The sequence below is a fragment of the Cyprinus carpio genome, chromosome A8, assembly GCF_018340385.1.
Source record: "Cyprinus carpio isolate SPL01 chromosome A8, ASM1834038v1, whole genome shotgun sequence".
NCBI lineage: Eukaryota > Metazoa > Chordata > Actinopteri > Cypriniformes > Cyprinidae > Cyprinus > Cyprinus carpio.
Window position 1 is genome coordinate 15927818 of NC_056579.1, and position 17665 is coordinate 15945482.

A 17665-nucleotide genomic window follows, 5' to 3' on the forward strand; every position below is an offset into this window, starting at 1 on the left:
TCTGGAATATGTGCAACGACGCAGCTTTAGGAGTGGGTTGGAGAAGGGAATGCAGGGGGGGTTTGTCTTCTGGACTACTACACGTGCTCGATTTCTTCACTGGGGGTTTTTGTGACAAATCACGGGGTAAAGCTGCAGAGCCCGCAGGCTGCTTCTCCCTATGAAGGTATCCTCGGTGCTCCCCTCTCTCGGCATCTGGTTTGCCTCTCTCCAGCAAGTCAGTGTGATTGTTAACTTCTGTGCCAGAGATTCATGTGCTGCCTCTTAGCGCAAATGACTGATTGAGTGTGCCTTGGAAGGGAAAGCATATTGCCGCCAGATTCTGGCTAGTGTGAAGGGTTTGTTGTTCCGTTGTGGGTTGTAGCCGCGGAATGTGGTACTACTCCAGCATGTCTTTGCGGGTGTACTTTCCTTGCCGCAGAACTTGAGAAAAGGGTTTGGATGCTCATTCGAGCCGCTGTCTTCTTGGGCCACCTCAAGGTTCCACCACAACGGTTGTGGTCAGGGGCGGGGGAGCAGTGGGTTACACACATGCGCGCAAGTCCTGCCCTTGAAAAGGGGTTGAAGGGGGGCTGTGTTCCACTGTGTCTGCTGGGACGCACGGCTCCGCGCATAATGCAGATGAGGCGCTCAAGTGTAGGGGTACCACTGAATCCACGGAAACAACGCTTACCTTGTGTGTTCTCAAAGGTAGCTGTCGTCTGCATGGGTAAATCTCCTTGCATACGGCACCAGGCTTGAGCGGAGTTAGCAATCGGCTGCGAAGAGGCACGGGACGTTTCGGTCGGGCTACGACCACCCCGGACACTGCTGAGCAAAGAACGAGATGGGCTAGAGGAACTCAGGCTGAGGCAAACTAAAGGAGGAAGGTAATGCAGAGGAAGTGTATCCAGCAGAGGAAAGCACCAGGCCTGTATGATCCCAACAGCTTGACAGCCAGCCACCTTTCACCATACCACCAGCTCTGTGTGGTAGCCATCATCACCTACCGACCGAGCTACGTCGGAGTTGGCCTGGGCCGGTCTGGTTTCGCCAGCTTGAGTAATGGACATCAAAGTCAATCACCCCCATCCTTGCCGATGAGGTCTACTGTGTTCCGGACTCACCATCCATGGACACCTCCTGCTCAGATATGCCGTCGCTGCTCCCTCGGTCTGACTGACCCTCCCTGGCTATTCCCGTACCTGAGTTCCCGCCCTTCTGCGCAATGATTCTGACTGAGAATAGTAGGAAATCTGGGTGGGGTTTAACAAAGAGTTCCTCCATCTTTCACACCATTGAGTCCCACCCTTGAGGTGGTGCAATCGTTTTCTGGATCGGTCCCACCAGGCACAGGGATGCTGATCTTAGTGTGAATACCTTCAAGGATCTGTGTGCATTTGTCAATCACAGCCTGCATTTGGAGGAAGCGGCAGCCGCGTGAGGCAAGCTGACGACATCACGCAGGCGCAATGACATGTGGCCAGTGTAACAAGAAGGCAGCTAGTGCTCAAACACCCTCAGGGGCTCGTTGATTACAGAGATGGAGAGGCCACTCATCGTGCCTAGTGCTGAATGATTCTCACGGATAGTACGGTTGAATGAACTGGCAGCCAAGACAGCTTTGTGTGGTCTAGAATGGCGGCCTGGCCCTGAATGTGCACAATGATAGTCACAACAGCTTGCCCTGGAGGACGGAGCTCATTGAGCTGGTTCAGGACGGTGTTGCTGAAACTCAGGTACATCAAAACTCTAATAAGAGCTTAATATACGCAGTCTCTCCATGCTCACTGATGTTGACTCTCTCCTGGTTTTGCTAGAGAACCTGGAGAGAAAAAAAAGAAGAAAAGAAAACCTTAAGAAAAACATTTATAGAGATTTATTTAAGCACAGATGGAAAATGACCAATTTTTGCAGTACATGACAGTTTGCAGCGCAATATTGACACGAAAGGGTTTAAAATGACAGTTACTTTGTCAGTTACAGCTCGTTAGAGCTAGCATTCTGCTTGCTTCAATCAGGACACAGAGATTAAATAGGTGCGGTTAAGACCCACAAACAATGAAGTTGTGAGTTATAAGATTTATTTAAAATAATTATCAGTTATGTGTGTGAATTACCTGCATCTGTGCATTTTTCTCCACAAACAATGAAGTTGTGAGTTTACTTACTTCAAAAACAATGATTTTTATATAAAAGCTATTTTATTAATAAAAGTCGCAGGGCAGCGATGACAACAGGTTTCTTTGATCCTGAATGTTTCTGTGTGTAAGCTAGGGCTGGGATTGGCTGATGATCAAGATGTGATTATCGCGAGCATTTTAGATCAGTAAAGCCGGTTCCCTGATTACCACTAAATACGCCATCACCTGCTTTCGTTATGGAAGCGGCATTTAATATACAGAGTCATAGATCACTGACAAGCTACGCAATATCGGTGTTCATTATTGCAGATGAATCACCGATAATAAATGCGTATTATGCAGCTTGTCAGTGAACTACGGCTCTGTATATTAAATGCCGCCCATCACAAAAGCAGGTGATATGCATTTAGGTAATCAGGAACCGGCTTTACTGACGCAAATGCTCGCGTGATAATCACGTATATATATCGCTCGCCAGCCCTAGTGTAAGCAGCGATCTCCGACCTTTCTCCCCCTGTCTTTCTCTCCCTCTGCGTGTGTGCGTGTCAATTAAAGCAGGCAAAAAAAAAAAATAAACAAAAAAAAACCTGATTAACCTGACTTGGAACTGCATTAGACAGTTTTAATATATATCAAAATCAAGTATTCAGACCAACCATGATATAAGCAAATTTAAAATGCACGTTAAAACTGTTTATTTTACTCACTTAAGACATTTGTTAACTAGTGCATTTTTTTTCGATTTAGGAACATCCATTTTGTATTATTATATGCACTTACAAACATGAACCATTCAAAAGTCTGAGGTTTGAAGACGTTTAATGTTCTTGAAAGAAGTCTATTATGCTCAAAAGCTTGTGGTCAAAATCAATTTGGTTAAAAATGCAAAATATTAATACATTTAAAAAAAAAAAAAAAACGCTTTCTATTTGGATCATGTGCTTCTTGCGCAAATGCCTATTGAGTGTGACCTTGGAAGGGAAAGCATTTGCCGCATGGACTCTGCAGTGGAAGGGTTTGTTGTCCGTGATGGCCGCGTGATGTGGTGCGCCCAGCTGGTCTTATGTCGGGTGTACTTCTTGCCGCAGAACTTGCCTACGAAGGGTGTAGAATTGCCATGTTGCAGACGTCATTTACGGTCCAAGCTGCCCTTTTGGTTGAAGGACTTGCCGCAGTAGATGCAGATGAGGCGCTCATTGTAGGGGTACCACTGTCCACGGAAACAACGCTCCCTTGTGTCGTTCTCAAAGGTAGCTGTCGTCGCAGGTAAATCTCCTTCATCGGCACCAGGCTTGAGCGGAGTTAGCAGATCGGCTGGAAGAGGCACGGGACGTTTCGGTCGGGCACGACCACCCCGGACACTGCTGAGCAAAGAACGAGATGGGCTAGAGGAACTCAGGCTGACTAAACAGGAGGAAGGTAATGCAGAGTAAGTGTATCCAGCAGAGGAAAGCACAGGCCTGTATGATCCCACGCTGACAGCCAGCACCTGTTCACCATCCACCAGCTCTGTGTGGTAGCCATCATCACCTACCGACGAGCTATCGGAGTGGCTGGGCCGGTCTGTTTTCTCCAGCTTGATATGGACATCAGTCACTCGTCCATCCTTGCCGATGAGGTCTACTTGTTCGGACTCAACCTCCATGGACACCTCCTGCTCAGATATACCGTCGCTGCTCCCTCGGTCTGACTGACCCTCCTCGGCTATTCCCTTACCTGAGTTCCGCCCTTCTGCGCAATGATTCTGACGAGAATAGTAGGAAATCTGGGTGGGGTTTACAAAGATTCCTCCATCTTTCACACCATTGAGTCCCACCCTTGAGGTGGTGCAATCGTTTTCTGGATCGGTCCCACCAGGCACAGGGATGCTGATCTTAGTGTGAATACCTTCAAGGATCTGTGTGCATTTGTCAATCACAGCCTGCATTTGGAGGAAGCTGGCAGCCGTGAGGAAGCTGATGACATCACGCAGGCGCAATGACATGTGGCCAGTGTAACAGAAGGCGAGCAGCTGCTCAAACACCTCAGGGCTCTTGATTACAGAGATGGAGAGGCCACTCATCGTGCCTAGTGCTGAATGATCTCGGAAGTACGGTGAACTGGCAGCCAAGACAGCTTTGTGGGCTCGGAATGGCTGGCCCTGAATGTGCACAATGATGTCACACAGCTTGCCCTGGAGACGGAGCTCATTGAGCTGGTTCAGGACGGTGTTGCTGAACTCAGGTACATCAAACTCTATAAGGCTACCGCAGTCCTCCATGACTCACTGATGTGACTCTCTCCTGGTTTGTAGAGAACCTGGAGAGAGAAAGAAAAAAAAAAAGAAAACCTTAACAGTAATAATCAAAAACCAAATCAACATTATTCAATCACAACACTCTACAGAAAGCATTAAAACATGATGTTTGCAGCGCAATATTCGACTGAAAGGGTTTAAAATGACGGTTACTTTAGTCAGTTACAGCTCGTTAGAGCTAGCATTCTGCCTGCTTCAAATCAGACACAGAGATTAAATAGTGTGGTAAGACCACATTTATTCAAATCAATTAATTATAAGATTTATTTAAAATAATTATCAGTTATGTGTGTGAATTACCTGCATCTGTGCATTTTTCTCCACAAACAATGAAGTTGTGAGTTTACTTCAAAAACAATGATTTTTTTATAAAGCTATTTTATTAATAAAAGTCGCAGGGCAGCGATGACAACGTGTTTCTTTGCTCCTGAAAAGCAGGCAATGTAAGCAGCACGATCTCCGACCTTTCTCCATCCCCCTGTCTTTCTCTCCCTCTGCGTGTGTGCGTGTCAATTAAAGCAGGCAAAAAAAAAAAAATGGTGATTAAACTAACTTGGAAATGCATTAAGCAGTTTTAATTCATACCTGCAAACCAATCAAAATCAAGTATTCAGACCAACCATGGTATAAGCAAATTTAAAATGCACATGTTAAAACTGTTTATTTTACTAACTTAAGACATTTGTTAACTAGTGCATTTTTTTTCGATTTAGGAACATCCATTTTGTATTATTATATGCACTTACAAACATGAACCATTCAAAAGTCTGAGGTTTGAAGACGTTTAATGTTCTTGAAAGAAGTCTATTATGCTCAAAAGCTCAAAATCAAAATCAATAAAAATGCAGTCAAAACAAGTAATATTGTAAAATATTAATACATTTAAAAAAAAAAAAAAACGCTTTCTATTTGAATACATTTTAAAATATAAATTATTTCTGTGATGACAAATCAGAATCCACAACACCCATTAACACTGTTTACAGATATAAACCACCATAAATAAATAAATAACACATATAACATTTCTTATTATCAGTGTTGAAAACAGTTGTGCCGTTTAATTTTTGGGGGGAAACATGTCAGGATTCTTTGGTAAACAGACATTTAAAAAATATATAATCTATTGATATAATTTAAATCTGTTGTGACATTATATATTTCTTAATTGTCATTTTAATCAATTTAATGACTAACCCCAAACTGTTGAATGGTAGTGTACATGCTGGAATGTTTTTTTTTTTTTTTGGATCTTAATGGGATAAATGCTTTGAATAACTCGAATATTCTATAATAAGACACTGCACCAATTCCACAGAGATTCACAAAGCAGGAAAAAAAAAAGACAAAGGAACATATGGCCAGTTCACTGTGGCTCTACAGCACAAGTTTTAGCAAAGCATCTTTAGTGCACACTTTAATCCAATCTTTTTGTGCTGCGTACACTGAAGCTAGAGCACTTTAAAAACTCAAAAATCATCTCTACCTGACAAGCTATAGGCTTCTAGCCATGAGGGGTCTTTAAACACATTTGGAAAAAAATCCTCTCAAGCAAAGGTGTCATCCAGAGCAAAGTCTAAAATGCAGACAAATCATCATAGAACTAATTAGTAATCACAGGCGTGTTGTTCAGGAAAATCATTAGATCAAGTTAATGCATGGCCAAGAACGATGTGGGAGAAAGAGTGATCCAGCATTAAGAGCATAAAAGTACTACTGCAGCCACGTAACTTGCCAGTTATACGTTGAACAGCACAGCACATTATAAAAGCTGCATGTAAAAGGAAATGGGAAAAAGCAAAATTCAAAAGAATTCCATAAAGGAAAGGCTGTTCTTCCTATCTTTGCTCTTTACAATTTTCTCTTAAAGTCCTCCTTTGCCTCAACCTACTAAAGTCTTCTCTTCTCTATCTCTAGTGATTCAGCATGAGTCTCAGTCAGCAATTTGGAAGTGTAACTACTTTCTCCTATTGGCAGGGCTTGACGAGAAACATAAACAAAAACAAATAATATACAAATATAAAGAAAAACAAAAAGGGGAGGAATCATAGAAACACTCTAGAGAAAAAGAAACAATTTCAACTAATTTATATATTCATATATATATATACATATATATACATATACATATATATACATATACATATATATACATATACATATACATACATATACATATATATACATATACATATATATATATATATATATCTATATATATATATATATATATATATATTATATATATATATATATATATATACACATATATATATATATATATTAGTGGTGGGCCGTTATTGCGTTAACGTGCTGCGTTAACGTGAGACTCTTATCAGGCGATAAAAAAAAAATATCGCCGTTAATCTATTCTAAAAGTTGGGTTGGGAGCTGGGTCTATACTGCGCAAGCTATGATGACTTTCACAGTGATAGTTTCTGTTGGATGTATACCTAGACGAATTGCACTGTCCGGGCGAGAACGAGTCTTCGAACCTATGTGTATGCCTACTGTGAAATTACCAAGCTTCCCAAAAAAACTTGACAGACTCACGCCGGTTTCACACATACTCCGTCTGCAGTGCGTATGCAGTCCGTGTGTGTGTGGTGCAGAAGCAGCACGGACTCATTGTGCTTTCACACAGGACGCGTTTGCAGTCCGCTACTGATCTGTGGCTGTTTAGTCCACAAACACAACATTTGTTCATTATTCTATATTTCAAACCATGTATAAAAAAGAACAGTAACAATCTTTCATAATCATAGACATTAGTTTAAACTTAATAAATATAAACAACATATTATTCATGCATTTCACTTCTAGGTTTGTATAATAAGCTGCTCAAGCAAGCGGCAAAAACATTTAAACACAACAATTAGCCTACTTTTCTTCTTGGGATATCGCAAATATTTAAAATTAAAGCACCGCTGACAGAAACAGTCGACTCTCGTGCCTTTTGCATTTAAAACTTTATTACAAGCAATCGCACGGTTCTTAATAAACTTTGTTTTTCTGCTTCCATAAAAGTGCATAGGCCTATATCATGTTGCCTCGTTAAAGGTGCTCTTTCTTGTTTTAAACCTAGCCAAAAACCCATGTGTTGCGTGTGAAAAACAGTAGGCTTTAATTAGTATTCATTTATTGTGAAATTACTGCATTTCCGTGTCAATCCATGTTAATTTTTACCGCGAACAATGCGCTATCACTTTAAATCGCTGCACTGCTGCAGACGCACCGCTCCTGGAACGCACTGACGGACCACAACTGCGTGAACGCTGGAATCCGTTAACATGGGTGCGTAAAAAAATAAAATAAATCCAAAGCATACGCACTGCAGATGGAGAATGTGTGAAACAGGCGTAAGGTTGTTTGCAACTTGTGCAATGCGGAATTAGTTTACTGTAGGAGTTCTTCCAGTCTCAAGTACCACCTAAACGCAAAGCATCCCTTAGCTAATGCGGAAGATGCCAGGCCAACCAATATAGTGCAGGGGAAGAGTCGTCGTCAAAACTAGTGTTTGAGTGCAGCACAGCTCTATCAGTACTAACAAGTACATCTTATTGAACATAATTTGAAGATTAATCTAGATAAAAAAAAATTATAATCTATGCCCACCTCTAATATATTAATTTCAAGATCACAGTGAGATTAATCTAGATAAAAAAAAAATCTATCTATGCCCACCACTAATATATATATATATATATATATATATATATATATATATATATATATATATATATATATATATATATATATATATATATATATATACCACACACACACACACACACACATATACATAAAAAGAAACAAAAATACAGAAATACACACAAATACTACCATTTACCGGTACTACACTTTACTTAAACAAAAATACAGTAAAAACAGTATTGTTGTGAAATATTATTACAAATTAAAATGACATTTGTGACATTTTTCCAGGTTTGCTTGAATAGAAAGAAAAAAAAAAACTTGAAATGGAAGTCTATACGAACAACATAAAATGTCTTTAAGGTCACTTAATTAATTTAATGTATCCTTGGGAAACAAAATATTAATTTCCTAAAAAGAAAAAATCATACAACTGAGCAAAACTTTTAAATGGTAGTGTACCTAGATGTTTTCCAATATCTCTCTCTGTGTATATACACACACAGTATATATATTCTGCCTATTCTATCGAGTTTAATTAGCCCAACTTTAGTCCAGAGATCTTAAAAACATTCTCAAAAACGTTGTGTATAAGAAACACATTCAATTGGGGTCAGTTAGGCCTGAAACCAGTAGAATTATGCCAGTTAAATTAAGAATTCAGACAGATTTGTCAACTAGTTGTCTGGCAAAGCAACCCACTAGTTGGTTTTTAAAATATGTAGTTTTGCACATCCCCTAAAGAAATAGATTTCGAATTAAATCGAAAAACTAAATTGGTGTGAAAAAAAAAATGGAAAATTGTGTTACAAATTTAATTCCTGTTATGCCCTTTATGCTCACATGTACATGCAGAATGAAGTCATGTCAGAAAGCTGTTGCGCCACTGCTATGTGAACCAAGCTGAACTCAAGTTTGACAGGTTGCCAGAGAATGTATATTCAGTTGATCTGGTGGACCCTAAGGGGTAAGTGTCTTGGCAGCACTCCAGCGAGATGCAGTCACAGGCTTCACAATCAGGCTCATGAGAGTTGAGGGGGATTTTAACAGCTCTCGATCATTAAAAACAATAAAATAATGAAACTACTTCCTCATATGGGTTGCATGTGTAACAGACCAAGGGGCATATTTATACGGATTGTTGAAAAGATTGTCTGTTAAAGGTTAGCAATTTCTCAATGAGATAATGCGGCAGCGTCAACAGTGATATAAGTGATTTGGCAACAGCCTGTCAAAGGCTAATTTTTTGGCATCAACAGAGCTGTTCCAGTTGAAGTGATCGAGTTGCCTTGGTTCACTGCATAACACATCTTCATGTATAACCATAAGTTACTTATTGTATCTCTCAACTCGTGGATCAGCATGTTTGTTTGTTCAAAAAGTGCAATTTTACACGCATTTGTATTACATACCAGACCAAAACCGATGATTAAATTAAATAAACACCATCTTAGCCAAATTAATCTTTCTTAGGTTAATCTAAATTAGTAAAATCTGTATTACAGTCCCTTTTAGTTTCCAATCGGATCAAGTAAACCACAGGCAAAATGGGAGGAAACTTTTTTTACCGGTTCACTGAGCAAGCCGTTAAGAGTGAAAACTGCCATATCAGCATTGGCAAATGAACGCTGCAGAAGGCCTACTTCAAGATAAGCAGCTTTTAGCCTATTCTGCAAAATAAAACCTAGTCCAGTACTGCCAAAAATGCTTAACGCACAGTCTGCCAGGAGGCACCCGATAGGCCGTGAGAGGGCGGAAAAATGGTGAGGAGTGCTTGCAAACATTTGGGGGAATGGTTTTCAAGAACTACCATGAGAACACCGAGCATGCGAGCAATGTGGTTTATCTCAGCAACACTTTAACAAAAACAAAAAACAAAAAAAAAACTAGTAGGTATCCTCAAAAACATTGTTTCCATATGTTCTTCTAATATACGCACATGACATCTTAAAGTGACAACAACCTAGCTTTAACTGTAATTAAAGTGCTATTTAAAAACTTACAAAAAAATACAACACCAATAATACACTTAGTCTACTGTGGAAATATTACGTCATTATTATCCTTAGTCTGTAAACGGCCATAAACAGAGGCCAGAGATGCTGAAGATGGGCACAAACAGTAGAAAACACAACAACATACATAACAACAACGCGCAAAATATAGGACTAAAAGCCAAATATTGTATTGTATATTATTGTGTTTCTGAAGGGAACGGAATCTGCATCTCATTTCACTGTTTTCAGAAATGGCATTTTCTTTTCATTTTGTCTCCGTTAAATGCATTTAAATTAGTGTTAACGCGCAGCGCTGCTGTGTTTACAGCGGTAACCAAGGAAACACCTGCTGTTTCTGTTTCATACAGATGTTTTATGCAGCATAATTTCAATCTGCATCTCATTCAGCCCACCTGCTGTTTCTGTTTCATACAGATGTTTTATGCAGCATAATTTCACAAAGCTAAAGTCAGGTTATTCTGTTTTTGCTTAAGATTTTGAAAATATACAGTCTAACATAAATCAAACATTACACTTTTTTTTGATTCAAGATTAAAATGCAGTGGTTGTCTCTAATTACAATTGGCTATGAAAAATCCAAGATGCAATACAGAGTGAAGGATATGCAAATGTTATTTTATATGTGACTTCTCAATTTCTGTACCTAAACATCTACAAACATGAAAACCTAAAGCATCATTTCATTTCTATTTTTGTGCTATAGACATATATTTAATTGTGCTATTACTTGTAATTTGTTCATTTGTTCTTATTTACTGGCTGTCACTTGTTTTTAATCATGTTTAAACTTTATATTTATTTTTGGCTAGTGACTTTTGCTGTGGTATCGAAATTGAAATAGAGAATTGTAAAATTTAATTGGTATCTAAAATATTGGTGTCATATAAGCTTTTTTATTAGAATACAAGATAAGACCCACTGATCTATAATAAGAGATTCATTATATATAGATAGTCAATAGAACTCATTATAATCAGTGATGCTGTCTACTCTGGATGCGCCGTGGCATGACACCACAAATGCCCAATAGTAAACTGCTGCCTCGTTCTATTTATGATGTGCTGACAAAAATTTCAAATAATTTTCAATGGTCGCTTTGTCACGTCCAGTGTAGACAGTCTTTAGCTGATGCAGCGCTGCATGACAACTGCCGCCCGCGTCCGGTGTAGACACGGTGTAAAGAGAGATGACTGAGGACGATGGTGAATGATTTGCAGAGCCTCAATACCACTCACAAACATAAAATCTTGCAAAATGTGTGGTAAGTACTGCTGCTACATAGTATAAAGAGTATGTGCGATTGCAAATTTCGAACATGATAGTGAAACTAAAAAGCAATCGTGCATTCAAAAAAAAAGGGGGGGGGGATCACAATGCTGGAGCAAAATTTTTTTATATAAATGTATCTTTGAAGGGCACGGACTATCCTTAGAAAAGTTTCGATGCCATTTTCATTTAATCTTTTCTATAATGCCTGATAAAGCAGCGTTTATGAGCAGAGCGCTGCTTTGATTACAGCTGTTACTGGGGAAGCCGCTATTTCTGCCGCTCCTAAAGCGCCTCCTGCTGGCAGAGACTGTTTTATATATAGCATATATTTCCCCCGGGGGAAGTACCGCCACACATTGAGTGTTAAGTCTGTGGGAAACACTGAATCTATATTTAATTTATACAGTGAGGTCTATGCAGTGTTATTTTACATTTAATTACTTAATTCAGTTTCTGTAATTACCCGAATACTACTGTTAGACCTACTGAACATTTTTAAAGCACTATTTATTTAATTAATATCTTTGTTCTATTGTATTTATTTGTGCTATTTTTTTATTCTTGTTTTATTACTGTTTACTTGTCTTTAATAATTTATAGTATATATTTATAGTGTATAGTTTTTGCTGTGGTATGGAAATTGTAATCGAGAATTGTACATTTTCACTGGTATCAAAAGTGGTGCTGTTGTAACACCCTTATTTTATAGAAAACAAGGTTACATGGGTCGAAAACATTGAAAAGAATAACTTTTATTTTAGCAGGGAACTGACTGGGCCAGTAGAAAAAATTCCTAGTGTTGACTCCTGAACAAAATAAAGTATTTGATTCGAACAGATAGTTACAAAGAAACTAACTATAAATTCTAATCACATATTTATATAACCATGATTGTCAAACAATTGATATAATGTCATGCTGATAGCATATCTATCATGATAATACATTTCTCAACAACACAGCAGTAGCTAGCTTGAACAGCTACTAAAAAAATGGGTCAGAAGCTCTGGGTAACATCCCTGGTCCCAGGCATGAGGCTATACTAAAGGATTCTTTAGTTAAAACACTAACATATTGCTCCCAACCGTGACAGGAGAAAGATCATAAAAAAGGCCAGTGTGCATCAGGAATATAGTCCAGGCCTGTTCTGTGCCTCCTCCCATCACCATCTACGAGTCCAGTCATTTTGATGGCAAGAAAAGAAAAGCTACATCAAACGGAAACTGCTGCACAAATTTGAAAGGATAATTAAGAATTGCAATAAAAGAACTGGCAAGGGAAATCAGCCAGGCTTTGCATAATCAGAGCGGATAAAAATACCCGTTTTGCTTCGGGTACGCAGGTCAAAAGCATCCTTTTTTCTTTCCCAAGTCAATCCCCATTGAAGCTGGCCAAGAGACAAGGAATACACAGCCAAAGCCCGCTTCAGGGACAAAATGCTCTTCAACATTCCCAAAACATTCAAATATTATACCCACAGCAGATGTCATTAGATACAGAAGCAGCTAACAAAAGCCACAGCAGTGAAGGTGATGTCTTGTGTAAGGTACATGAAAAATCCTTTTTTCTACATGCTATAAATCTGCCATAACAGGAGGACTTTAAAACCAAAACCCTTTAACAGCTAATACCGAGAAACAGCAGCCACAGCCACAAAAATGAAAGGTTTATCAAGTGCAAAGCAATAATGCCTACTCGTGCACATGGCTTAATTGGTTTGGCTCCGTCGGTTTAGACAAATCAGGTTGGGATACATTCCGAGTGGCTAAGAGAGACGGTTTATGCCTCCGGAGATGCCATAAATGCACCTATAGGAGTAGTGAGCGAAAACGCCTTTAAAAAGACAAGGGGAAAAAAGACAAGGAAGTGGGGGAATCCACAGTGAAGACACTTTGAACTTCCTGATGAGCAAATACAAGTATTTTTACTTTCAATTTTAGGCTATTGCTCAAAGATATTTTTCAGGTACACAATTAAACATATGCCAGATATTTCTATTTAATCAATCAATCAATAAATAATTTATACTTCAACCAGATATCTTTCCTACAGAATGAAATGGTGCCCAACCACTTTTTTCTGTGTTGTTGGTTCTAGGAATGTATTTCCCATTCATTTTTCCCATAGATTTTTAAAAAGGTTGTAAGCCATGAACCAAGCCAATAATCAATGAGGTGAATCACAACTAGGGATGTAACGATTCACTCAACACACGATTCAATTCAAAATTCAAATTTTCAAAAATTTGTTTTAACAAAATGAAATTGAAGACATTATACAGTAAATGAAAAGGTGTTGTTTTATTAGGCTATTGCTGCATGTTTCTTTGTGAAATTGAAATAACAAAAACTATATTGACATTTTAAAACAAACACCAAAAAGAAAAAAGTTACACAAAAAAAACTTAATATGAACTAACTAAGGCTTTGTCTGTGTCATTTACATTCAAAAATAGAGGCCACCACTGGATTTTAATCATTAGCATACATGCAGCGTGAGTAGGTTTTAGTAGGTCACCTTTTCATTTACTGTGTAATGTCTTCAATTTCATTTTGTAAAAAAAAAAAAGAAAATGTGAGAAATGAAGACCATCATGTGGTGCTGTAATTCTGCAACAGGGATACACTAAAAACGGAGAAGACTTGGACTGTATGCATAAACCTTGTGCGCGGTATACAAACGAACATGGAACAATTCATTTATTAATTAGTGTTAATGTTAGTTAATAAAAAGACAATGGTTCAGTGTTTGTTCATGTTTTTGTTGCGTATACAGCGAAGTGCGTCTCTTTGTGGATGGGGCCTTAGTAGCTACTTTTACCCAAAAAGACTAACAAAAGAGAATGCAAGCAATTCATCACACATAAACCAGTACTGCAAAAACCAGAGCCGAACTGTAAATGTGGAAAGGTAAAGAAAAGGAATAATTTACAATAAAGCCATGTACAGTATTAACAGGCAAAGCAATGTCAAACAATTCAGTTTTAAAAAGATTTAAAAAAACAAAACACATTCACAGCAAAGAAATCACAGCAAGAAAAACTTTTGAAAGTGAAACTATAAAGATGTCTTCTCATTCGCACAACACTTTACTTTCCCTGTATGCCAATCAAAAAACAAACAAAAAAAAGTTTTCTAAAGTTGTTAAAAAGCCATCTTATAGACACAGCACTGTTTGTGGACAGTCACACATATTATGATATGTGGAAGTTAAAAGGGACAACTCACCCAAAAATGGCAGAATGTTAAATACCTTTCATTGTCATTCGGTGTGAACTAAAACTAGACTGCCTGTGACAAAGTCATTCCCTTAAACACATGAAACTACAAATGTTATAAAATGAATACAATAATTGTGGCTTTTCAAGATCAAGTTAACTTACTAAACGAATTAAATGTAGTTTCACTTTAACTTCAAATAAATCATTACCACTTCGTCAAATAAATCATTAAAAGCTCAACTGACACTCTGGCTGTTTCAAAACCTAGTGGGCTGCCTACCAAGACAGCATTTTTAGGCATAACAGGCACCATCAAATGAATCTATCATGTACAAAAAAAAACCTATCTAGGTACGTTAAGTTAGGCAGCTCACTAGTTTAAGAGACAGCCAATTACTTGCACTTTCGATATTTAAATACCTTAATGTAATAAGTTAAGTGTAAGGTACCTTTGCCTCACGTCTCCGGTTGTAATCAAAAGTTTTACTTGTCTAAAAACAAACAGGAGGGTGGGAAGTGGCCCACTTGCTTGTGATTGAGGGGAATGTGGAATGTGGAGGTTGGCGGCTAACACTGATTGCATCTGAGGAGAAAATGAACACGTAAGCTACGTTGAAGAGCTAAAGTGCAGTGTAAAACGGTAAAGTCAGATCATGACAGTTTCGCTCGGATAGATAATCTGCCCAGCGCTGCATGCGAACTCCAACTCCTTACATTTGCGCCAGCAGAGTTGTTGCCAGGCTAGCTCGTACCAAAGCTGTCACGGAATGCTAACAAGTTAGCCAGTTAGCTGTGTGTATTTGGAAGCGTCCGGTATAACCGCGTCAAGTAAAACAACGATGACGTGTAAGCAAACATAATGCGCGGCTGAAAATATCACACCTCACCTTCTCCGATCAAACGTCTCCCATTCCTGTGCACCGCGACTCGCTTTCGCTCCAGCCTGGCCTCCTCCTTCCCCAGCTGTGCTCCTCTGCCGTTGCTATTTTTCCAGCTCTCTGCCCAACCGGAAGTGGACGCGTGCTGTCTCCAGGGGACGCGCTCTGTCTCTCGAGTGTCTTTACGTGATGTCAAGGAAATCGCGCAGGAGATGCTATAGAGATCAGTGGTAGGGCTCGCCCCCTTCCCTTCGACTTTGCGGTACAAGGGTCAGGAAGTGTGTTTAAGTATGTTAGCTTTGTTGCAATTATTTCAGTGAAGGGTATCCAGAATTCATTTCCGTGAATACCTACTAAATCAGATTTTGGGGCCGGTTTATAAATCATTAGAGGTCTAAAAATTACTAGTACGCCAGTAAGTCTACTTACTAATACAGAATTCTTCTTAATATTACATGATAATTATAATAAATAACAATAAATAATAATTATAATAGTTATTATTATTATTATTATTATAAATGTATATACTTTTTAAATAAATATAATAAAAATAATAATAATAATTATAAAATATCAACCATTTTAATGATAATGATAATAATACTATAATTATTTTTATTATTATTAATTATAATTATTTATTATAATAAAATATTGTTTATTGTATATTGTTTTATAAACATAATAATTGTGAACATAAAAGAGCAACAATAAAACAATACAAACAAATAATAATAATAATAATAGGCTAATAAAATGAAATACAACAATACGCATGAGCAAACGATTTGAAAATGCATTTATTTACTTGTTTGTTTGTTTGTTTTATTTTTTTATTTATTGTATTATCGTTTTTTATCGTTTTAGAGAAAAATGTAAAACAATATTAATTCAATACTGTATTTTAAATAAATATAGCACGTGGGATATTAACTGACCTGCATAGTTAACCTACCATTTGAATAATAATAATAATAAAAAAGTCTCAACTCAATATAAGTGTTATCACTCGAAATGAAGTCATAACTTCAGCTGGCCAGTCTCGAGCTGTTTTACTAAATCTAACAGCAGAGGGCGCCATAGGCTAAATTAACAAGTAGCCTAAATGAGAAGACGTCTTTTCACATTGTTCAATAAACAACGACCCTGATTACAAAAGCTACTCTATATAAGCATAAATTAGGTTATATAATCATCGCTATAATTTGGTCTAAAACAATGACAGAAATAACATATTACTTAGGCTAGTGTTTATTATATGTTTAAATAAGCTGTTCTGCAGCACTGTAGCATCCAAATTAATGTCAGTCGACAAGACGTTGTTTAATCGGGATGCAATGTTAGAAGAACCTGGGTAAGTTTTTACAGCCAGTTTTCTTCTGTAGTTCTCCATACTGAAGCCTGCAAACCAATAGGCCTACACGGGTAGTCTATGAAGAATATGTGATGCAACCTTTTTCAGTCATAGAGCAAACTCAGAAACTCTGCACAGCAGAATCGTTCTTTGCTGAACCTGCTGGAAAGCACCGCTAAAGAACCGCTGACAGAACTCCTTTACAGTAATTTGCTCCTAACATGAACATTACATATGATCTTTCCATAGGAAAATAACTGTATCCATTTGAAAAACTTTATAATTTTATTATGTTTGGTTATACAATGGGAAAATTGCTGTACAATAGCTGACTAACAACACAAGCCTGATTTCATGAAGTGTGCGCGCTTTGAGTGTGCATGAGCGCACCGTCCCTGACAAGCGCGCGACTGCTGAATGGTTAAAGCCAGGGGTGTAGCAGACGCGGGGGTCTGGAGCACCCATAAATTTCATAATCATGTTATGCTTCAAAACCTTTGATTCATTTACATCATTCATTTACATAGTCTCAAGGGCTACATTTAGAGGGATATATTTGGAAATGAACCAATGTATGCAAAGAGGTCTGTTTGAAATCCCACAGATGTGTTTATTTGCTGGAAGTAAATATTTAAACTACAAATACAGGATGCCTTGGAGCACATTTGGTGCATTCTACAATCATATCAAATTTATAGATTGGATATTGGACTTCATTACTGTAATTTACGGTTTGTATATACCTGTTAAAATATTTACATATGCCATTTCAGTCACATGATCATACTCCAACAAATCATATGCCTTATTTGGTCTTTTCTGTTGCTTCAAAATATTGTAGTTTTTGCAC

At 38.1% G+C, this 17665-nt stretch overlaps 1 protein-coding gene and 1 pseudogene across 1 annotated transcript; both read right to left on the reverse strand.

The window, feature by feature from the left end:
• Window positions 1-326: 326 nt before the first annotated feature.
• LOC122146001 lies at window positions 327-2105 on the reverse strand (annotated as a pseudogene).
• Window positions 2106-3244: 1139 nt separating this feature from the next.
• LOC122145934 (zinc finger and BTB domain-containing protein 34-like) lies at window positions 3245-15686 on the reverse strand. Its single transcript, XM_042762493.1, has 2 exons — window positions 15468-15686; window positions 3245-4421 (listed from the first exon to the last, which is right to left on the reverse strand). Exon 2 carries the CDS (start codon window positions 4381-4383, stop codon window positions 3253-3255), a length of 1131 nt encoding a protein of 376 aa, XP_042618427.1. The 5' UTR covers window positions 4384-4421; window positions 15468-15686; the 3' UTR covers window positions 3245-3252.
• Between the last annotated feature and the right edge of the window lie 1979 nt (window positions 15687-17665).

Coding starts and splice junctions, on each gene's coding strand:
- LOC122145934 (XM_042762493.1), bottom strand. CDS start 4,383: ATGGAGGACTGCGGTAGCCTTATAGAGTTTGATGTACCTGAGTTCAGC.